We start from the raw sequence: 23,333 nt of genomic DNA on the forward strand, positions 1-23,333 counted from the left end.
CTTGCTGCTATTAGGCTAAGCTAATTTGGAAATAAGCCTTCAAAGGGGGTATTTCCTTAGAGAGGAGGTGGCCAAGAACTTGTGATATGTTTTAATTTCAGTGTTGTCAGGTATCTTTTGAAGTTCTTCTCTATAGTCTGGTGCTAGAAAATCATCAGTGTGGTGCAGCACTGTCTTTTATCTCTTTAAAACCAGGTAATCTTAAACGTCCAGGTTTTATTAACAAATCCAGCAGCATTTAAATCTCTGTAGAGCTCCTAAACAAACTGCCTGCTGATATGTGTATGCAGTGTTGTTGTAGCTGTGTCGGTCCCAGGACATTAGAGGGACAAGGTGGCTGAGGTCGTATCTTTCATTGGACCAACTTCTGTTGGTGAGAGCGATTAAGCTTTTTAGCTTACACAGACTACTTCTTCAGTTACTGATATGTGAGTATTTATATGCTACACGTATGCATTAATACTTACAACAGACAGTATCTGTGTAAATGTACATGGAGAGTAGACACCAAAATATTAACTATGACCCTGTTAAAATAATTGATGATATAGCATAACGCAGACATGAAATAACCTATCAAATGAAATATTATTAGAGTCAGAGAGCTAATCTCCCATAAACCCTGGGAATTTTATGCAAAGGAGCTATTATTTTAAATTAATTTTTCATTATCTTTTTCCATCTTATTATTTCATAAGTGAGAAATCCATTAAAAATCCTGCCAAAAACTATATAGAATGGTTAGTTTTCTAGCGCTGAGACTTTCACACCATCTTGATGTCCCTGGGGAAAAAAGGAAAAGTGACATAGTGATCAAATATTATTTATATATTTCATTAAGACTTAGAAGGACACTTGTAATTTTCACATTTATTTCGTGTTATATTTAAATGAATCAAAAGGCAATGTTGTACAATAAATTTTATAAAAGAAAATCATTTGTTACATGTTACATTAAGCAAATGCCCCATTTTTAAAAAAGAAAACCCTATAAACTTTATCAGGGGCAGATCCTGCTCTCTCTCCTTACTCACATGAGTAATCCAGCTGACTTCAGTGAGTCTCTTTTGTCTGAGTAAGGGGAGCAGAATTATCCCCCCAGAATGTAATTTCTTTTATATTACTTGCAGTCTCATTTCATAATGTATATAACAATTTTATTTATAAGGCATAAATACGAAAAACAGTTCAATATGTTCATCGTTATTTTAATTGAGTAACACTGTCTAGTACACTTTATTCAATTACACCAAGGATTACAATGTACCTATATCTTTAATTTTTTTAAATACAAAAGTCTATCATATAGTATACAGTATATACTAGTGTGGTAACTGGTTCACAAGATTGACCACCATATTCTTGCAGGTCAGTACAGTCAAAATTTCACCTAACGTATATTCTCTATGTAGGACTTTATGGATCCACCTGCCATGAACTGCTGTACTTACGGAATCGGATGCTGGGTAAAACATGTCAGGGCTCATTGCATTATGTTAATTATTTTAAGACAATAGCTCTTAGCCAGATTTGTAACAGTGCTGGTAATACTGTTACAAATGCTGTGGTTTCTAAATTATCACTTTTTAACATGAATCTCTAAAGTCTAGATACCACCCAATGAAAAATGCAGCCCTCTGTTACCATACTGTCTCCATCCCGCAGCACCTTAGTCCAAGGAGGAAGCTTGATATTAGAAAAGGGCCCAAACCAGAACATTTGGATCATGATCTGCACTCCTGCAAAATTCAGAGTTGTGTAGATCCAAGACTAAGATTAGGGGCTGATCTTTATAAGATATACATGGATGTGACACCCAATCATATATAAGAAATTAGTGGGTTTTTTTGCTGAAAGATCAATGGTGGCTGATGTCTCCTATCCATAAATAAAACATAATGCATGAATAGTTCTCCAACGAGGAGGAGGAACTGATGCAAATTTAAAATGGTCATATATCTTCTCTTCCCACTCAGCTTTTCATTCACTTTTTTCAACCACCAAAGGTGAAAGGTGAGGGAGTGGCACACCTGAAATACCCACCAGCGATGAGCAATGTGGCACACCTGCATAACCAGGTTGGGAACTGCTTCTAAATAAATCAGAGTATCCTATTTATGGGTGTTCATTAAGAAAAGTTTCCTCCTTTTAAAATAGGAAGGGCAGGATCATGTTATTTCCTGAAAAGAGCTTTTAAAACGTCTATTTATTCCTGTCTGACTCAAGAGAAATATTGTACAGGTATTTGTTTTCTTTAGGCATGGGTTAAATAGGCTACTTAGGTCATAATTTGAGTCTTCCCTTAACCTGTACCCCTGATTCAGGCTAAAGCATTAAATCAATGTTTCTGGCAGGACATGCTGACCAAGTAGACCGCTTGCTATACAACAGAGTCACAATGTTATTCTTTAAGTTCAATATTCATACTGAAGCTAAATAACCCCTGTGTAGAATGTATTGCATTAATAGCAAGTTTTCACTAGTGCTGAAAACCTGTGCCCTTAATATAAGTGCTCAGTAGCCTGCTATTTGGTAAGCACTCAAACCTGTAAAGAAGGCGTGTTGAAAATAATCCAGATTGGTTACCTACTATGCTGTGATTTATATTATGGATTAAAAATATCAAAATTAATCAATTCTATTAATCTACATTCTAAAAGGCACGAAGACTTGTGACAAAATTATAACTGTTCAGATTACATTCGCAAAAACCGCAACAGAGCAATAAGTGTCACTTGGATTTGCCAGTTCAGTTGGCTGGAAGGAGTGAAATCAAGACATTTTCATTGTCTGTGGAGGTAAAGAATACCCTTTTGGCAGGGAGCATTTGCCAACTCTTCACAAATGTTATTCCAATGTAAGCCACTGAAACCTCTGTTGATTGCTTTAAAACATAATCTTTTTGGTCTGCAGCACATGGCACTTCACCTAAGTACTCAGTGATAATAAAACGGGTCTCAGGGCAAGATCGGTAATAAAGAGCCCTCATTGAATCTAAACATAGGAATGATCTGCTTTCACGATCACACAATCTGCTTTCAATCAAATGATCAAGCAAATAAAATACATTCATATTTTTTCACATTGTAGAGTGCTTTAATATTTCTCTTGGCTCCCTAATGAAATGCATATAGCACATTCTCCTCTATACAGTGCAACTGCCAAGTATCCATATCTTCATTAAATGCCACACAGCTGAGACAACTTTTCTCTTTTGTCTGGATCCCCATCAGTTTCCAATTTTGTAAAATGATTTATTGATTCTCTGGGGAGGGGGGAACACACTTCTAAAATTTGAACTGAGTTACCATAACTCTGCCAGGTGTTTTGTTATTTAAAAGACTACTCTTCAAAAATTTATCTTTGTCATTTACACTATTCACCAGATATCTCAGCACATTCTTCCCCAGCAAATTGTTACAATTTTGCCACAAGGTGTTTAAAATACATAATGAAATATCTGGAATGTATATACACAGTTGGAATTCACGGGGCTGTCCACAGATTCATGATTTCATAGTACAAATGGGAACCACAATGACCAGGATAACTGTACAAGCTGCAGCCGCAATCAGGGCAGCTATCTTGCAGACTTTTGCTCTTCTGAACTCAGCTTCTTTGCGTTTTAATAAGGAATCATAGCCTGGAGTATAAATGTCTTCCATCCAGTATTCTAAGTTGTTTGGATTTAAAGATTCTTGAGTCTAAAAGTCAAAAGGAAAAAAAATTAATTCTCTGGGCTCTGTCAGAATAATTCAGGCAGGACTGAAGCTTTCCAAGGTTGGTTGTGTGTCTACTGTAGAGATAAAGTCAGGTTAATGCTGCTGTCTCACTGTCACAATCTTTCCCTCTACCAGCTTCATGAACTCGCTGAAACAGATGGCAACATATTGTCAAGTCATAACAGTACCCTGTGGCTCCAAAGTCTCTTATGTATTATTGGGTTCCTGGAAACTTTGTTCGGTCTAAGTAAAACCTCTTTAATCCATTGAATAATTGAGGTGGTCATTAGTCTATTATCATTTGTAAGATTATTAAAACCTACTTGATGGGAAAACTTTTCTTAACTGGCTCATAAACTCAGTTTTACAGAGATAACCCTAACCTCGTTACTAGGACCTGCATGACAAGAGAAGTCTCCTCATCTTCCTCATACAATTTCTTGGATGGCTATTCTCTAGCGATGAACAGTGCATTGTACATAATGGTCCAAGTAAGGTAGAAGTTTTTGTGCGTGTGTTTATTTTAGAAAGACACACCTCCATCATAATGTACCACATATGGATGTTAAGATCTCGCATTTTTCTCTTCTCCTCCTTTTAAAGCCCAATGATCCCCTTTACAGATAGAAACCCACAGGATGTACCAAACCAAGACAAAAATTACCACAGAAACCCCAGCGTACAGTAATGTCTAGCGGTGGGCTACCAATCATGTGAACCTTCGGAACATGGCCAAGCCCAGTCAGACCATTAGGAGAACTCAGGGCATCTCCACAAAAGGTGAGCCTCTTTCCTGTGATTTTCAGGCTCCTCTCCCCACCATGACTGTACATTTGGCTTAGTGGCCATGCTGCCATTAGCCCTCCAGTTCACAGATGCAGACTGCTTCCCCCTTGCAAGATCTGAATATATAATACTGCAACTATCAGCAGAAATTTTAAACAAGTACCATGGGTTTTCTATGTGATCATGCAGGGCAGTGTGGCTACTTTCCAGCTTCTACCTTTTCTACCCAGCTACATCCTCCAAAATTATGTAGACCCACAACTATACTGGTGCTCACTATGAGTTTCCACATGCTTGGTGGTGAGGGGAGGAGAAGTGGGCATGCAGCATACATTCTACTCCCATGTATCACACCTTCATATTCAGAATTTCACCATCTTCATGCATGGATGCCTTTTTGTACCCCAGTATTTGATCCTTAGGGCACAATCTGTATGTTTCACTGGCAGTAATATACAGTGCTGATTGCTCAGGTTTTAATGGTTTAATTTCCGTTATGTTTCACACTATTGTAATAGTACATTTAAAAACTAATAGACTTTGCCACTGAACCATTCAGGGTACGTCTACGCTGCAATTAGACAACCGTAGTGAGCCCATGCCAGCAGATTTGGGCTCGTAGGGCTTGGGCTTCAGGGCTGTTTCATTGCAATGAAGACTTCCAGACTTGGGCTGCAGGTTTTTAATTGCAGTGTAGACATACTCATAGTTTCTTCTAAATGTAATATGATTGAATGAAAAGGTGAGAGCTAGAGTTGGCTGAAAAACAGAAAACAATTTTGTGAAAAATGGCAAAATTCCAGAGGGGTTTCCATTTTGCAGGGTTCAAAATGGAAGAACGTTTGGCGTGTGTATATATAATATGTATACGAACAAATCTGAATTTTCTTTTTTCCATTTCCTCTCCTTTTTGCTAGTGAGTGCAGTAAAATGAATAATGTCCAGGTTTCTTGGTGGTGGTGGAGGGGTCACCTACTTTGTCATTTTTCTTTCTGCCACATGGTAACTTTTCCAAAGTTGAGGAAATTTTTAAAAGTTACAAAGCAGCAAAAGGAAAAGGAAAAGCCCTAGGCATCATTCCTTCCATAACACTCAACTGTAAAAAGGAATAAAGAAAAAAAGGCAGGAAAGGGAAAACAAAACAAATTTCGAAATTTAAAACCATTTTGATGAAAAATCGAACATTCTGAAAAAAATGAAAGCTTTTTGCAAAAGTTTTAAGTTTCGAAAAAAGCCTCTTTTGTTTGAGAAATAAATAAATAAATGATGCTTTTCAAATTTCGAGTGAGATCGTCATGTTATAGTTGTATCGGGTTTTGTACTCCATTATAGCCCTGATCCAAAGCTCATTGAACGGCTTCAGTGGACTTTGGATCAAGCCCTTCATTGGCTAATTGAGGTATTGTAGCTAGTGTCTGGAAGCTTGCTCCTCCCATTTACTTTATGCACTGAGTTACTTTGGCCTGTGGAAAAAGTGATTTTACAGCTACTATAGTAACCCTTAGACAATTAGAATCAAGTAACCGTTGACATTGTTTAATGGAGATCTATCTGCCAGTGCCACTCAGCCAAAAATCAGACTATTGACGCAGTCTGAGCTGGCACATGAGTACTCTTTCTCTGCTCTGCCTATTCTATTCTTCTGAACATATAGGATTTTGAAAAATGAATGTGACTTGTTCTTTGAAGGCTTCAGAAAGTAGGATTCTTGTACCCTGGTTCCTCATAAGAATAGCAGAGCAGTGGGATCTCATGGACACCCAACGTATATGTCATATGGAATATATATATGTTCTCCCTTGTAGTTTGAAAACAGTCTTGTGAGTGGGTCAGCCAGCTGAGAATCTTCACCTAGAGGAAGCCGAAGCCTTCGTTTTATAGAGGGAAGAGGACTGACAGGTTTATAAAGCTCTGAAAGGCATGTTAAATTAAAACAAAACTGTGCTGTACTTTCAAGGCAACTAATTTTGGACCTACCGACCTTGATATTGACTTGTTACTGACCTCAGGAGGAAGAAGCATTAGTAAAAAAAAAAAACCCATTACTGTTAATCAGCTCTTTTTCCATTTCATTGCCAGCCATAAGAATGTTGATTAAAGCATAATGTATTTACATTCAGTTCTAATAAAGTCAGTCGCTGGGAAGAAAACACACATCAGTGAGTGTCTGTTTCCAGGTTAAGTTTGTCAGTAAGCTTCATTATAGGGTCTAGACATGGGCTTTGCAGAGCAGACGTAGTAATCTGACAGTTCTTTGGAGGCAGAGGAGCAAGTTGTTGCTATTGCGTCATGGCAATACAAAGTACACGTGACTGTCAAAATATACTGACTGGTTTCTCTGGTCTGCTAAGATCACTTAAGTAGCCTTAAAATGGCCAGAGACAGCTGGTGGAGAACTCTGCCATCAGAGAGTTTCCCTTATGCAAAGAGAGTCAAGTCCTGTGGCAGCTGACACTGTCCTTTCCTCCCCCAGCACAGTGGGAGGAGGGCTCATGTCAGGGATATTCTGGGGGTGGGAGTGTAGTGCTGGGGTCTTCCACCATGCCTGATCCTCCACTAGTGTAAGGTCTGTTATGCCACCTGTATGCCTGTATGCTTCAAACCATCCGGTGGAGCACGGGTCCACTGCTCTATCTTGGCGTTTATCTATCCGCCATGCATCCTTCTCCACCGGAGAAGTGGCAGGATTTGGAAGCCAGGGTGGGTGAGCGGCTGCGGAGATGGACAGGACTGTTCTGGTGTCTCTCCCTGCGAGGGAGGGCGCTGGTGCTGGACCAGCTAGTCCTGTCCATGCTCTGGCACTGGCTCAACACGCTGAGCCCGGCCCCAAGGATCCTGGCCAGGCTCCAGAGGATGGCTTTGGAGTTCTTCTGGCCGGGGCTGCACTGGGTCTCTGCAGGGGTCCTGAGTCTTCCCCTGGAGGAGGGAGGACAGGGCCTGGTTTGCCTGTGAAGCCAGGTCCATGTCTTCCACCTCCAGACCCTGCAGAGGCTCCTTTATGATGCATGTAGTCCGGCACAGAGCACGTTGGCGCACGCCTTCCTCCGCTGCCTCCGAGGGCTCAGATATGACCGGCAGCTCTTTTTTCTCCATCCGAGAGGTCTTCCACGGGACCTCTCCGAGCTGCCGGTCTTCTACCAGGACCTCCTCCGGACCTGGAAGCTTTTTTCGGTGACCAGGTCCTTTGTGGCCACCGAGGGGGTGGAACTCCTCACAGAGCCCCTGCTACACAACCTCGATCTACGTGTGCAGGTGGCAGCGTCTCCCTCGATGTGTCGGAAGTTGGTCCTGGCAGAAACCACCAGAGTTGGAGACCTCCTGGACTACGACAGTGGGGACTGGGTGGCGCCCCGTGTGCTCAGTCGACGCATGGGGCTTTTCACCCTTCCGACCCCTAGGAGCGTACTCCAGGAGGTGGAGGCCGCCTTGTCACCCAATTCTCTCGTTTTCCTGTGGCAAACGCTGCGAGAGGGTGCTCCCCACCCACCCCTCACCTCTGGCCCTCCAGACATTTTTCTTCGGCCCCTGTTCTGCGAGCCCCCACAGCCTCCCCGCTCCCATACCCCGAGCCGGCTGCATACCCTGCAGCTGGTCTGGTTTTGAACCGTGCCCAGAAACCATCTATACACTCTTGTGCTCCACACACTGCACTTCCTCACCCTCGCATTCCACCCCAACACCAAGTGGTGGGACTATCTTCCACCTAAAGAGGGTGAGGAGCCCTGGTGGGCCAGCCTTTATTCCCCTTGATCCCACGGCCCACTGGGGAAATCGGTTGGCAGCTCTTTCATGGAGCCGTGAGCACGGGCACGCACCTGGCATGGTTCACCCCATACCTGAGGCCTGCTCCTTTTGCGGTGTGAAGGAGAACCTGGCGCACGCCTATCTTGAATGCGCCAGGTTGCAGCCCCTATTACAGCTCCTCCAGAACCTCTTCCCACACCTGTTCCTCTTTGCACACCCTATCCGAGGCCCCAAGAAGTCGCAAGACCTCCTCGTCAACCTCCTCCTGGCCCTGGCCAAAGTTTCCATCTATAATACTAGGAGGAGGATGTTGGACGAGGGAGTGCTCTGCGACAGTGGGGCTTATTTCTGTTCCTCTCTAGTTTCACGCATCCGGGCAGAGTTCCACTGGGCAGCATCCACTGGCTCCCTTGACAGCTTTGAGGAGCAGTGGGGGCTGTCTGGGGTTCTCTGCTCAGTGGTCCCCATCCGGTATCCTTGTTTTGAACCTATGACCTTCACTCCGACCCCTGTTTTTCATTAGTTGTCCCCCACAATCAGTTGGTCCTTGGGTCCAGTGGTCCCTCCCACTAGGCTGGGGGAGCGGCCGTTAGCAAGCCCGCCCACCTCCCTGGTTTTTCAATATGACCCATATGCCAGTGACCCCCTGCTGCTTTAAATTCCACAGGGGCCAGGCAGCCAAAGATCAGAGAAACTCAACCAGCTCCCCATGGCCATCATTCTCCACTCCAGCACATTTCAGACACAGTGGAGAATTAGAGCTGTCTCACTCTTGATATCAGATTGTGTAAGGTACATGAAGTGATGCTGGTGGCATTCTTAGCCCTGCAGTGCTCCATATGGGGAAACAATCCATATTTTGTTCTAAAAAATTGCTTATCCCATGTTCTACACTCATGAAATCCAAGCTGATTTCTCATGTAACGGTCTGTCTTGTGTTTTGTCACCAAATGTTAGTCTCTGTGCGAGTGCCTTAGCATGGCTTGAATGGCATTTTATACATTTCTCTGTGAAATTAGTGGTCAAACGTTTTCTTGCTAATTACATTTCAGTCCTTTTCACTGGAGGTGGGATCAAAATTTGGATCCAGATTTAGAATATCCCAAAGTTCGGGAATACTCAGTTCCGTAGTTTTGGTTCAGTCTGCTATGAAGGTAGGGACCATGTGCCATGCAGGTTCGGATTTCAAACACCCCAGGGTCTGAGAATGTTTGGATCCATGTTTGGGTTTCGGACCCATGTCCTTTAATAGTTCACCCTGCTCTGTTTGTTGCATGTACACAAGTCCAAAGTGCATGCTGGTAGTTCTCTAGCAAGATCTAGGAAGCAGTTCTTCATGAGACTATTGTTCTCATATTCACTCCAGATGCCATAACAACAATGTTCAATTTTAAAAGAGTTTTTAAAATGTCTCCCTTCCTTATTTTTAGTGAATTTCATGCTTGTGAAGAGGGCTAGACTGACAGCCCTGCATGCTCGTTCTCTATGTACAATATGCACAGAACGTGTACAGTCGAATCAGCAGCAATGCCAGCTTCTCTGCCCCACCCCACCTTACTAACGCACATCAAAACTGACCTAGAATAACCACCATTTGGGGGATAAATGCTCAGTTCATTCTCTACGTCCATTCATTCTTTAACCCCTCTTGCGAGACATCTAACGAGGTTCCAACGGTGGTGGTGGTGATTTTATAGACAACTGTCCATTAGGAAATGGACTGAAACCATCAACTATTTCAAAGGCCACAGAACAGTGATAGAACGTTAACAGTTGTTATTCACCACTGGTCTGGGATGGATCTTGAGCCAGCAATGTAAAAGTTGAAGGCTTAACTTCCTGCGCTATACAAATGCCCCATTAAATAAACATTCTGGTAAACATCCTTCACAATTGTGTCACTAAAATGAAACAAACAGGACTCACTTGTAGATCCAAAGCTGCAAGCTTGCCTTTATCTCCTGAATTCCTGGTATATTCTTCTATGGTCCATGATGGCTGGGCACGTTTAACTTCAGCCAGTTCTGTCAACCTCATGTCTGTGTAGAGTGGGTTGCTTTTCATATGTGACTTGAGTGATGCAGGGTAGGGATGAGGACTAAAGACTTGTTCAATCAAGAAAGCATCTTTTGGTTGTTTAGAGAGTCTATGTGGCTGTGGTATTTCATACTGCCTGTCTGCCTGCAACGAGGTTCAAAAGAATTTCAGAGAATAAAGAGGACTTTGGGGGGGTTAAATATGAGAAGGGAGAGAGATTTTCTTTTCACCTCTACAGCTCGAGACTGCCTAAGCCATGATAACAAACCCACAAACCAGAGCCAAGCTTTCAGCTGGCCTTAATCCAATCTCCATCCTTGCTCTCACCAATAGACTGATTGTCACAAGCACAAACCTGCATTCGCACTATTGTGGGCACAAAGTTAGAGGTAGCAGCTGAAAAGTTGATCCTAGAACTGCTTACAGGTTAGATAAACTGCTCTGGGATGCTTTTGCTGTAGATAAGACTTGCTGAATTGGAAAGCCTTTGGACTAGAGGGCTGTTTGAAGACACTCCTCTGCCAAGGGAACTCTGCTCCCCGCACTGACACTGACGGGAAGGGGAACCATACGACGTGAACAGTCGCCCTTACACCAGACTTTCCACAGTGCTGCTCCAGTGTTACAGATGTTCATTTGATCACATTCTAATTAGTGATCAGGGCATTGCTAAAGGTCCAGAGGTTCACGCTGGCTCTGATAAACCTATGAAAGTTTGGATGCTTCAAATTACTGAGGGTCCCTCCCCACCGTTTTTCTACAACCTTCCAATAAGTCTTTGGTTTCTTCTCCCTCATTTCACACACATCCACTAAACCCCTGGTTCTCCCTTCTCCCCAGGAAGTCTCTGACCCCACCCCATTCCCTCCAAGAACTCCTCCTTCACAGGCCACAGCACACCCTGCAATGTGTTCCTGACTTCTGAAGAAATGTTGCAAGACCCAGCAGCCCTGTCTATTGGGCCCTAATCTCAGTGAAATACAAATTGCTCAGTAGAGGAGCCAAGGTTTAAATTTAGCAGCAATCAGAGGGGCTGCTGACCAATGATAGAATTTCCAAAGGTGGGAGTGGTTAGTTGCAGGGAGGAAGGAACCACGTCCTCCTAGGTAACTGAAACGGAACTGCAGCAATGGTGTAGTCTAGACAATGGAGACTTAAAATACATGTTAGGAGAGATGTAAATGACTGGGAAAGTCAGAGGAAAAGGGAAGTGTATTAACAGTTTGTATTTTAGTGTACGCATACTAGGATTTTTTCTTAGGAGAGTCAGAGCAAGTCATATCTTTTTCTGGTTCTTTTAAATATATAATTTTTCAAAGAAGATACCAAAATAGACTTTTTACTTTATCCCTTTTAAAAAGAAGAGTATTGCAGATGGTCACAATTTTCCTTATTCTCTTTTCACTTGTTTAATTATTCCGTGTCCTTATACCACCAGTGATCATTATATGAATGACTTTCTCTCCTGAACCTGCCATTCAAACCTGTCCCTTTCTAAAGAGCTGGTTGCTTTCAGGAACAGCTTGACCATTTCATACTGTGCAGTTGCCAAGGAAGTATAGGTAAGAAATCATTCAATTATGATAACTATGAAGACTAGCATAATACAATAGGCAGAGTATTACCAAGCCCTGAAGCTTCATATTATCACCAAAGACAATCATAGCTAGAGTGGTTTTAAAAAAAAAAAAAGCTTATTATGTAGGTTTAAATAGAAATTACCTCTTTGGATTTCCTGTGCCAGTCCTTATTTTCAACTCCACCTCTGTCTTTCATCTCCTCTTCTGTCATGCCAACTTGGTTGGTATATGTGATAGCTCTCCAGTCTCGAGGAGAGTTGGAAATACTTGCTATTTTGGATTCAGTGGCGCTGTTCTCCTCAGTCAGTGACCGTGAGGACCTCCTGGTAAATAAACTTTTTTTTAAGGCTTTTACCCGAAGACTTTCGCTGTTACTTCCGCTGACATCAGAACAGCACCAGTCAGGGTTATTCTCCAATTTGCCTCCGTGAGAAGCATTATGACACTGAAATACCCGTGGAGAGGTGCTCTCATCTGACTGAACCTCACTCGTCAGGGAATTAAGATCTATTTGTACATTGACCTTCTCTGGCTGCTGAATTTTTTCATCCAACTTATTTAGTTTTCCCAGGACTTGGGAGATTTCTTCTCTGACGCCTGACAGAGATTCTAGTTTCTTTTCTATTTCACCAATCCTGAGAACTAACTTGCAGACACTAGTTTTTAGTTCATCATCTGTATTGTTGATATCTGCCCGGACGACTTTATCTAGCTTGTTACTAGAATTCCCATTGGTTATTTTAGTTAAATTGTGTTCAGGAGAGCTTTCACAATCAGATTTACGTACCTGAGACAGTGACCCAGTGCTGTTGTAACAGGAGGATTGCATAACTCCTGTAGATCCACAGATGCTCATATCGTCCAGAAACCGAAAAATGTCACTGATATCATCACTCACAATTTCAGAGTCATCATCTGATTGCTTTAGAGAGTGCCTCTCACCATACTTAGTTTGGCTTGGAGCACATAACTCCTTGCATTTTTTGTGTTCCAACCCTTGCTGCTCTGTTTGTGTCCCAACACTGGTGGTTTTGTCAATGCTTAGCAGCTGAACAGAAGTGCAGTTAATGCTTTTATCCCTAAACTTTTTGATTGGCTCGTGTTTCTCCATGTCTACGATGGAGGGAATTTCCTTGGGTTTGTGTCCATTTTGTTTCACGGCATAGTTAGCCTGCATAATCGGTGTTTGATCCTTGGGATTGAGATAGGTTTGGTGCCTGTCTGCTGCAGGAAAACTTGGTGACTGGTTGTTTGAACTCTGATATCGCTGCTTCTCTTCAGCTTGCTTCCTACTGAAAAAGGATCTTTCAAAATCAGGTACCTCCTCTGTGTTTAAGCTCCAGCTTTTTGCTGGCCATGCAGTTTGTTTAATCGGTTTTCCTGCCCATCTTTTTGTATCTTGGGGTCCAAGTATAGTGGTTGGGCCAAAGTATGTAGAAGCTTGGAGATCATCTAAGCTTTCGTGTTTTACTCGTCTTTTGTCTGGTATCGGAGAATAAACTGGGTTCAAGTACTGGCTGCTGTACGGCATTTCAAAACTGTGGTTGAAGAAACCCTGTTTGGAGATTTCTTTCCTGTTCTGAGGCTCTACAGGTCCATCTTCTGGTTTTTTATTGGGCAGCATTAAATTGGGAGATATTGTGATAAGATTATGAAAATCCTCCTTGAATATGTTCCTTTTCTGTACACATGATTGCAACACAAATGGCTCATCATTTGAAATAAAAGTCTCTTTTATAGCTGCATTGATAGGCAATGAGTCCTGGTCAGAGATTGACTCGTTCTCAATGTTCATTGGGAAGTATGTGCTCTGCATTTCACAGGGCGGAGAGTTAACAATGGAATAGGATGCTAGTGCCTGCAGCCTATCAAGCGAGGCAGCTCGGCCTTTCATTTCCTTATTAACACCAAGCAAAAAGTTAGGTTCTGAAGTAGGTACAAATTGTTGACAATCTTTACAATCCACCTTCCTGCATTTGGAAGACCTTCTACCTGAGTAGCCCCTGTTAAACTCTCTGTCTCTCAGCTCGCAATTAGTCACACAATCCACCACGTTGCATATTTCTGTGTCAGACCTGCAGGACTCAACTGATTCTTTCTTCCTCATTTTTTGTCGTGCAACAGGGAGTTTTTCCTTAGCCACTCCCCCATTCATTTGTATGAGGTTGAATATTGTTACTATATCTGCTGCAACCATGATTTTCTTTGATTGCTGATTGTTTACAGTGCATCTCATTTTGTCTTTGAACAAAGTCGCTGGGAAATTAGGATCCAGGCAAGCTGTGTAAAAGAGCACACTTCTGAGCTTGGCTAGCTGGGACAAATCAAACCTTGCACACAGTGATTTGCAGAGATCCTGATAAGAAACGGTGTTTTGCTTGGTATCCAGCTCTTCCAGAATCTTCACCAGGAAGAGCGAGGATTCCTGGTTGGTCTCCATGCTTGATGTGTGCTAAGTTTTCTTGTTTAGCCTGAAAACGGTACTCCAGTTCTGCAGTTCACACAACAGCAAACAGAAAAGATGGTAAATCCCCTTTAGATCAAATCCAGGACATTCTTTCAGCCATACACGGAATTTGACTAACCAGCCATACAAATTTAGGGCTAGGTCGTGCAACCTGTCCTCATGTTGGTGAGCACTTACACACACACCCAAAGGGTGAAATCCCGGTTCCACAGAAGTAAATGGGAGTTTTGCCATTGAAGTCAGTGGGACCAGGATTTCACCCAAATAATCTCATTGACATCAATGGGTGTGCTCATATGTGAGCAGTCACCGACATGAGTAAGGGTTGCACAATCTATCCCTAAAATATCAACACAAGCTACACAGAGATGAGAAAGCTGCTGACATAAAATCCGAACATACTTGCTAACGGACTTTCTCACAATGGCTTATGAATCTGTAAGAGGATTTGAAAGGTTCAGATGTGGCTATAATTGCAGTACCTCACTCTTAAATCAAAAAGCAGCCCCCACATTATGTGAAGCACAGATGTTTCCACATCTGATTTGCCAGTGACACTCAGGAAGACTCAGGTAAACAAACTATGAGATGTTGGGAGGAGTTAGCTGAGCAGTTTACTTGAGCAAATAATCCTGACATTGAATTGTGTATTTTTATGATCTTTTTTGGTGCTTTGCAGAAATGGGTTTTCCTAACTTTGAGACTCAAGGACTGTGAGTTTAAGATAACCCACCATACTTGTAAGCCTAGGAGAAGCTTGCTTCAGGAATAAAATGTGGACTAATGTTAGAAAGGGGAAGAAATTGTTTAAAAATATATTCCCACTAGATCTTGAAACCCATCCAGGAAATGAGAGATGGCTGACTGCCAATTGGCTTAGTTTGAAGAATGGGCTATTTCAAGGGCAGAGAACGTCCTCGACTATGACATACTACCAGAGAAACATGGGGAATGGAGCCCCATTTGCCATCCATAAATGGCAGGAGAATGGTGGAAATGGACACTTATATGGATAACCAGAATAACCAGATTTATAGTACATAAAACTAACAAACATGTTGGAAGGGATATAAAGCCTTGTGCTTTCAGGTCTTAAGCCAATTTCTAACTATTAGGGATTAGGATGAGATCTTCATGGGGGGGGGCAGATTATTCCACACCTGCCTACTCTTTGGTTTCTTGCACCTTCATCTGAATATTTTGTGCTGACATACTGGATTAGATGGACCATGGATGGGTCTGATCCAATCTGGCAATTTCTATGTTTGGTCACAATCTTTGTATTATTCTTATTTACAGGAATGGCAAAAATCCTTACCCAAAGTGCTGTGGTATCTCCCCACTCTCTCTCCTCTCTAGTCCAGCCCTTAAAACTATTCTCCCCACCATATAAACTGCTGTGTATCTACCCAAATGGCAAAGCATCAAAGTTATGAAGTCAGGTTTGTGGTATTTTTCTTTTAAATTATCTATAAGAAAGTCATCTCCCAGTCAGAAATGTCAGGACTTTTGAGTGCTGCTCTAGAACATGGGATTTCTTTTCAGCGTGTTGTAGCCTTTCATCTTGAACTGACACTACACACTAGTATAATGACAGGTTTCAGAGTAGCAGCCGTGTTAGTCTGTATTCGCAAAGAGAAAAGGAGGACTTAGTCTCTAAGGTGCCACAAGTACTCCTTTTCTTTTTACACACTAGTAATCCACTGTCAGTGTCAGAGGCCAGCATATATCCGCATCAGTAGCAAATGCCACAGCAGCATCTTCCAAAGGAAGAGTCTAGGTTGCCTTTATGAATCAAATGTACATTCAAACTTGCTTGTTGATTTAAGAAGCACCTTCCAGCTGGCCCGATATGCTGGAAATTGTGCAGCTGCAGTACAAGCCAGCAGTCCTACTGAACGCAAACCCGACATTCAGCGACCCATAGACCTGGGGATTCTCCTGGGCTGCTACTGTTTGTATGTTTGCTTTTAAGAGCTGGGTGGCAAGAGAGTAGCGCTGAAAGTAATACTTCAGCTCTACATCACAAATTAAGTGTGTGTAGACATACCTGTACTAGCTTTAATTTAGCAGATGGGGTAACAATGGTAGGAGGAAGTGGCAGTATGGGCTTCACTATGGCCTAGCTATCTCTCCCCCAAGCCTGCCAGGGAAACCAGGTGTGTACTTGGGTTGCTGGCCCATGCTCGGGTCCACACCGGCACTTTGTTACCGTGCTAGCTAGATTAAAGCTACAATGACACTTTCATTTGGGGTGCAGACATACCCTTTGGGCTACAGGAGGATGGGTACATCCCTTTTCTCTTCATTAGTGTGTGCTCCACGGCACAACCTCTTCATCAACACTTCTTTGTATTCCTCTGATGTGTCACCATTTAAAAGTGAGACTTTCATGAAGTGTTGGGCCCAAATAATTCTAACTGCCAGCAAAAACACAACATACTTGGAGAGTTTACTTCACATGGAACAGTTCGGGGAGGGGGGGAATGTAATCCCCAGTGGAAAGCTGCCTCTTCAAGAGGCCATGGGGATGCCTGGTGTTGAAAGTCAAATATGGCCACACCGCTCTGCCAGCCCAGCAGACTTGAAATGTGCCATTTTCACCACCAACATGCAAAAGACCAGAAAAGGCAAAACCTTATCTTCAATAAGTCTTCACAGCTTCTCTCAACCCCTCGTGTGGATATGCATTTTCGCATTTAAATACACAGAATACCCCCCCTATTATGCCACTGCCTTCTCTCCATACAGGCCCCTGCTACAGGCTCATTTCCTTCCCAATGCATGCAAACAGTGAGTCACTAATGGTAAGTTGCTTGAAAGTCGCACTCCATTCACTCCTCTAGTTCCGAATACATCCTGCCTACTCTGTCTTGAGGAGTAAGGTATTCAGGGTAAAGATTGGCTATACTTTGTCTCATGGGCTACATAGCACAAAGCTGGCACTTAACTATTATTAGAATAGCACCAAGGTATTGGTTTCCTCTATACAGATGACCAAAGCCAAAATTTGGCTCCCAAACCATCCTTCTTCATATAAGCAGAAGCAGTGTGTCCTAGTGGATAGAGCATCTGACTGGGACCCAGGACACACCTGTTCTATTCCCAGCTGTGATGCTGGGCAAGTCACTTTACCCTTCTGTGGCTCAGTTTCCCCCTGTGTAAAACTGAAGTAATGATAATGGCCTCATTTGTAAAGTGCTTTGAGATCTACTGACAAACATTGATATAAGTATTATATTAATAAAATCAAAGTTTGGCCTAATTTTCATACTTCTACTGAGTTACTGGGAAGTCTTAATGTTCAGCACCTCTGATAATCAGGATACTGGTTTTTTAGGGGGGCGGTACAGATTACGGAGCCTAGCTTTAGACATTCAGGTAATAACATTCTGGTCTAAAAGACAGGCTGCAAAATCTGACGGCGGCGTTCCGTAAATGTGCACTGTCTAGGAGCTAGAACGCGTTCTCCTTTGCCTGTTCCCCATGCAGTCGTATGAATGGCCTTTTGGTGTGCGTGTAACAGAGCTGCATTGCGATGGCTCATCTGGTCTGAATTTGGGTAAATTGTGTATCTTGTGTAGTGATCCTCATAATATACAGACTTCATCGGAGGTACTAAAATGAGTACAGAATTTGTGAGTTTGTGCCAGAAGAATGTTATCAGTACAGTCATCCTTGCTAGAAAGACCATACACTGGCAGACTCTGACAATGAAAATAATGTTTCAAGTCCTGTGTAAAATAGCATATTCTGTACCCCTTTTTCACATTGTCTGAGATAATAAAACCAGGCAAAAGAATCTGGGCATAAACCACATCTTTATTTGGTGTTCACACCTTTTAATAGCATGTTAGCTAATGTGTGGTCTTTGCCAAGGCAAAACCCACCAGTAACTCCCTGTAGCACCTGAGACAGATGCTTTCTGAAATGACACCCAGTAAGCCGTCAAATCTAAGTAACCAAGCATTTGTCCACATATTGTCTTAGATGTCCGTTCATTCTGTCTCAAGGCAGGATGTGGAACACAATTGTATAATGTGTATATATTTATATGTGTGTGTGTATATGGAATGATTGATTGTATAAGGTACACATGCATATACATGCAGCAATGTAAAGGATCCAAAATATGTATAAGAAGATATTTTAGATTAGTGCACAAGGGTAAATCTACGTGTATGGTGTGTCAGAGGTAGATGGTTTTGGTAGTTTGTTTTCTGCTATATGGCCTCTGACCAAACGAGCTACTTAATAAAATCAAGTCATAAAAGATTAAATGTTAACACTGGGAGGGTCACTTTGAGCTAGAGAGCTTTCTCTCCTAAGAGTCAGTTTTCTCAGCCCTAATAGCACACCTATACCGTTGCACAGATACATATAGTATCATATGGCACCGCTAGTCAATGGGGGCCAAGTCTCAATGTGTTCAAATGAGCTCTAGGCTTACCACAGATCAACCCTTTTTTACCCTACATGGAGTAACACTGAATATTTCTCCCATGTTAATGTGAGAAAAAATTAACCCATTGTTGCAGAAGCAGTCCTGGAGTATTAACATTCCATCTTTCATTCCCAAGACTACTTTCTGTTCTGCAGTGGGCATGTTCTGCCTATTTTCTAGTTGTGGTAGGACTTAACTCCTCCATGCGGTTTCTCTCCTCTGACTTCTGCCCTTGTGGGAAATCTGTGTACGTTGCTCTTTGTCCTTCCCCTTGGAGGAGCCAGAATATATTTCTCTTTTTCCTCATCTCCCAAATAAGTACTCAGACTCAGATTTTGTTAATTTATCTACACTGGGAATTCAAAATCTCCAGTAGATTGTTCTCCCAGAACCACTGCTGCTTCTGCCACTACATTCAGCAGCACCCACATGTGTAAACAAATCTGCCCTCTGTTATGCCTGTAAAAGCCCATGTCCATTGTGCGGGGGCTTGGCTGTGGCAGACGAATCGCACGTGTGGCTTGACAGAGTCCCACCACTGTACTCTCATGAATAATTATCGGATAGGAGGGTTCCTTAGCTGAGCCTGAATTATGCCCACTGACTGACAATCCACATATTCTTCTCCAGCTCTTTCCTTCCTTCCTATTTGTGTTTCTGACATTTGCTCTGCCCCTTTCCCACTACCCACAGCAGGTGCAGCTAATGCACAGATGCAGTTGCTACAGCCATCATTTCCCTCTGCCGTTAATTTGCTAATAGAAAAACAGCCCTCTCTGCTTTTTTATAGTGACTAATGGGCCACCCTATAATACTACTGCAGAGGTGATAGATTGATAGAGAGACAGAGCTATATTCACATAAATTCACACACATTGAGCTAGTTACTTCAGTGCTGAAGAACACTAATTCAAATCCGCCCCCCCCCCGCCACTATGCTGTTTCACTATTAATCTGAACTCATAAATCTTCAGTTTGTCCCAGTGGTGCCGGCTATAACCCACACTGCCACAGCCCCCACACAGAATGTTGATATGGGCTGTCGTTTGCCTTTTCTCTTGTGCTCACAAACCCATCTTCATGTCACCGCATTCAGAAACCTTGCAGCACAAAGCATCTCCAGCTGCTTTTTTTTTTTTTTTGACTCCTACCCCACCCGCTCTCAGGATCTCATACTCTGGAAACAATGCTTTATTGCCTCACTCCTTGGCTCTTTTGTACCCCAGTCCATGCTATTCGTAGTTGTTCCTTTCCTCCATCCACTCACAAGACCAAATCCTGCTCACAACCATCCTCTGACATGTTGGTCTCATTTAGACTGTCACCTTGTGATTTCAGCAGCTGTGTTGACTCCCACCCTCCGGGGCAGGTAAGAAATTCTCTGCTGGCAGTGTGCCTCAGCAGAGTGATTTTTATTCACTCCTCTAGACTCTAAGAAGAAGAATGCCATACAGCCTGGGGCTTTTTCACTAGCTGTGGCCAACGGCTTTCTGTAATTCTGCATATTCTGCATAAAATGAAGCATGCTTTGTGCTCTGTGATACATAGAGCATCCTCTCCACAAATCTAAGCTGGAGTTGGGTTTGTTTTTGTTTTTTTAGATGGGCTTGGAAAGAAGTTGCTGTTTCTTGGCTACTGTGTATGAAACAAGCCTTATAAACTATTCCATTTACAAACCTGGCTTCCCAAAGAAAGCAGGATGTACTGTTTTATGGATGTTGTACAACGCTCAGCACTCAGTCAACAACTCCCACAAAATTCAGCACCTACTGTAGTCCACCAGTGCATAAATTAAGTTTGAACTTGCAAATAAAGCCAGCATTTTCTCAAGGCCGTGTCACAGCTCAAGTTGAACGATGTTTGCCATTTGATACAGGATTTTCCTTTCACAATAATGCTCAGATTCACACTTACATTGTTCAGTTATGCAACTGAAACCCTGCATTCGGATCCTCAGTGTGACATGGAAAAGTGAAAGTTATCATTCTAAAACTGGAATGAATTACTTGATTTATTACTGCATCACTCCTTGTGGTTATTATTCAGCAATCATTGGCAATATACACACATGGAACTACTGTCCTGTCAATAACATATCAGAACTCCTTCAAGTAAATTTTTTTGCACATAACAAGGCATCCTTGCAAACTGTAACAGACACTGAAATAGCTAATCAAGTTACAAATGAGCCCCAAAATATTTCACCCTGTCTCTGGCCAACCTGGGTTTTGCTTTTCCATTTTGCAAGGTACAGAGCTAACAAAGCCGACTTTGCACAAATTGCTTTGCAGATCCAGTGATCTCTGCTTCTCCAGCCAGGGGACTAGTTATTGCCCCCTTCATCTCCCCGCCAACCCCCATTATTTCCAATCCTGCTGAGCTCCCTCGGGCTAGGTACAGTGGCACCTGGGAAAAGGCAAAGTGGTTGGAACATTATTCCCTCCATTTCTCAATAGACTGATTTGTAGCAGGATTCGAAGTGGAGCTGTCCCCAAAGTCGCCAGATGAGTTTCAACATTTTGACTCTCTCTTTCCCCTACAAGGCTGCAAAGGGAAATGATGCCTAAAATGAGCCAGGGAGACTGCAGGGCTTGTAACTTAGACTTTGGGATTCATATGTTGTTGATCCCAAACAGGGGAACAGAAGGGAACAGAAGACTACCTACTGGGTCAAGGTAGACACTGGGGACTACCCCCCAAAAACCCTCACCCCCTCTCCCCTGCCCCTACTCCTAAGAAATGAGAGCTAGATACGTTCCTATGTGCTGGAAATAGTAGGGATCAGCCTGGTTGTGCAATGGGGTGCCATGGGCTGGGGGGAGGGCTCAGCCTTTGGACCCCTTTTTCTTTCTGGCAAGTCTCTCTCCTCTCAATCCCCTGCAAATAACCCCTCTTCCCCCGCCTGGCAGCACGTCCCACAGCGCCCAGGACTCCAGACTCGTACCCGCTCTACCAAGCAACAGCCCCGGCCGGCCGGCGCATCGCTTACCTTGAAGTTGCCACCTGTCTCTTGTTTGGGTGTGTGTGTGTGTTTTCCGTTTCATGTCAGGCTTGTCTGCTGCAGCAGAGACTTTCCAGCGGGGAGGAGGAGGAACTGCTTCAGCTGGAAGCCACCGCAGGGTCCCATGGTGCCAGGCTGAGATTGCAAAGGGGGGCAGCAGGTTGGCACTGGCACTGGCCAAGCGCCCCCCTCCCAGCACAGCGCGCCACTGCGGGCAGCTCCGGACGCGGCGGCGGCGGCTGCTCCTGGCGCTGCCTTTGTGTGGAAGACGTCAGCGGCTCAGGACCTTCCCCAGCTAGGAGGGCCCGGGAGCCGGAGCATCGCAGGCAGAGCAAGGGGGGAGGGAGGACGCAGCCCGCTCCCCCTCCGCTGGAGAGCCGCTCCCCTCACCCCACCCCCCTTTCGTCCTCCCAGAGCTCAGCCAGGCAAGCGGGGCTGGGCTGGGGCAGAAATCCGCTGCCAAGGAAGCACCGGGCTGAGTTTGAACAAAACCCCAGCAGAGGGGCAGCTACAAGGGATGCGGCATCCAGGCTGCTGCCCCCAAGGGGCCGAATGAGCCCCCGCCTTGGGCGGCTTGTCCGCAGGCAGTGCGGACTCGCAGGCTCTCCTGGTCACTTACATCGGGTGTGTAAGGCGCAAAGAAGGGGGGGGGGGAAGAAATCCTTGTTTGTCTGTCTAGACCCAACTCCCTTTGCAGCCCACAGGGATCTGCAGCCAGCAGGGATGTCAGAGTGTATCGTCAGCTCGTCCAGAGCCCCCCCCCCCCCCCCCCCATCCTTCCTGGAATCCCCCAGGCAAACCGGCTCCGAATCCTCCTGCCGGCCCCTAGAGTTGTCACTGGTACCCAGGTTGCATGGAGAGTCTGTCACGTGACCACAAGAGTCCCCCACCAATATGCAGGGCAGGCTGGTTTGATTTCCAAGTAAGAGCCCGTGTATTAGGCCAGTGCAACTCACTGTAAATCACACCGCTCTGTGTGTGCAGCACCACCCAAACAGATCTAGCTCTGCAGCTGTCATCCAAAGGCCTTTCAAGAAGTGCCATGGGCCAGGTAATAACGAGTCTCTTAATCCACTGACCACCAGAATATTTTGAACCTAATTTAATTTCAGTCTCAGAGACCAGCAGCACTCCATTTAGCTGTGCAAACAAACAAAAACCCTAGTCATCCAAAGAACAACGACATGCTACAGAACAGCTTCCTTTTGCACACTTGCTTTCATAGCCCTTCCCAGTCTTTCCCCGTGAGTGCAGCTGCTTGCTTGTAAGTGAACTTTTGCTGATTTCTCAAATCAGCGAATACAGCAAAAATGAATTGACAGTGAGCAGTTCCACATCTCGAGCATCAGGAATCAGATTGTGCATTTGCATTGTAAAACTACATATTGTGGGTCTGATTCACGTCACTCCATTGATGTCAACGGGCCTCATTCTCCACTGTCCAATAAAAGATATGACCTCACCCACCTTGTCTCTCAAATATCCTGGGACCAACATGGCTACCACTACACTGCACTGCATTGCCCCAGTGTAGTCATTTCCACCAAGTGCA

General features: G+C 43.8%; 1 protein-coding gene across 1 annotated transcript; it reads right to left on the reverse strand.

Moving 5' to 3' along the window:
* Positions 1 to 874: 874 nt before the first annotated feature.
* MINAR1 (membrane integral NOTCH2 associated receptor 1) lies at positions 875 to 22,145 on the reverse strand. The gene is made up of 4 exons (XM_073304124.1): positions 21,770 to 22,145; positions 12,012 to 14,360; positions 10,179 to 10,433; positions 875 to 3,704 (listed from the first exon to the last, which is right to left on the reverse strand). Exons 2-4 carry the CDS (start codon positions 14,307 to 14,309, stop codon positions 3,507 to 3,509), a joined length of 2,751 nt encoding a protein of 916 aa, XP_073160225.1. The 5' UTR covers positions 14,310 to 14,360; positions 21,770 to 22,145; the 3' UTR covers positions 875 to 3,506.
* Between the last annotated feature and the right edge of the window lie 1,188 nt (positions 22,146 to 23,333).

Source organism: Lepidochelys kempii, chromosome 10 (assembly GCF_965140265.1).
Source record: "Lepidochelys kempii isolate rLepKem1 chromosome 10, rLepKem1.hap2, whole genome shotgun sequence".
In the NCBI taxonomy this organism is placed as follows: Eukaryota; Metazoa; Chordata; order Testudines; family Cheloniidae; genus Lepidochelys; species Lepidochelys kempii.

Bases quoted from the DNA above. Each gene is read 5' to 3' on its own strand.
- MINAR1 (XM_073304124.1), bottom strand. From the start codon at position 14,309: ATGGAGACCAACCAGGAATCCTCGCTCTTCCTGGTGAAGATTCTGGAA. The intron at 10,434-12,011 runs GTAATTTCTATT...ACCTCGTTGCAG, and splicing joins GGCACAGGAAATCCAAAGAG to GCAGACAGGCAGTATGAAAT. The intron at 3,705-10,178 runs GTGAGTCCTGTT...TTTGACTTTTAG, and splicing joins TTGCAGCTTTGGATCTACAA to ACTCAAGAATCTTTAAATCC.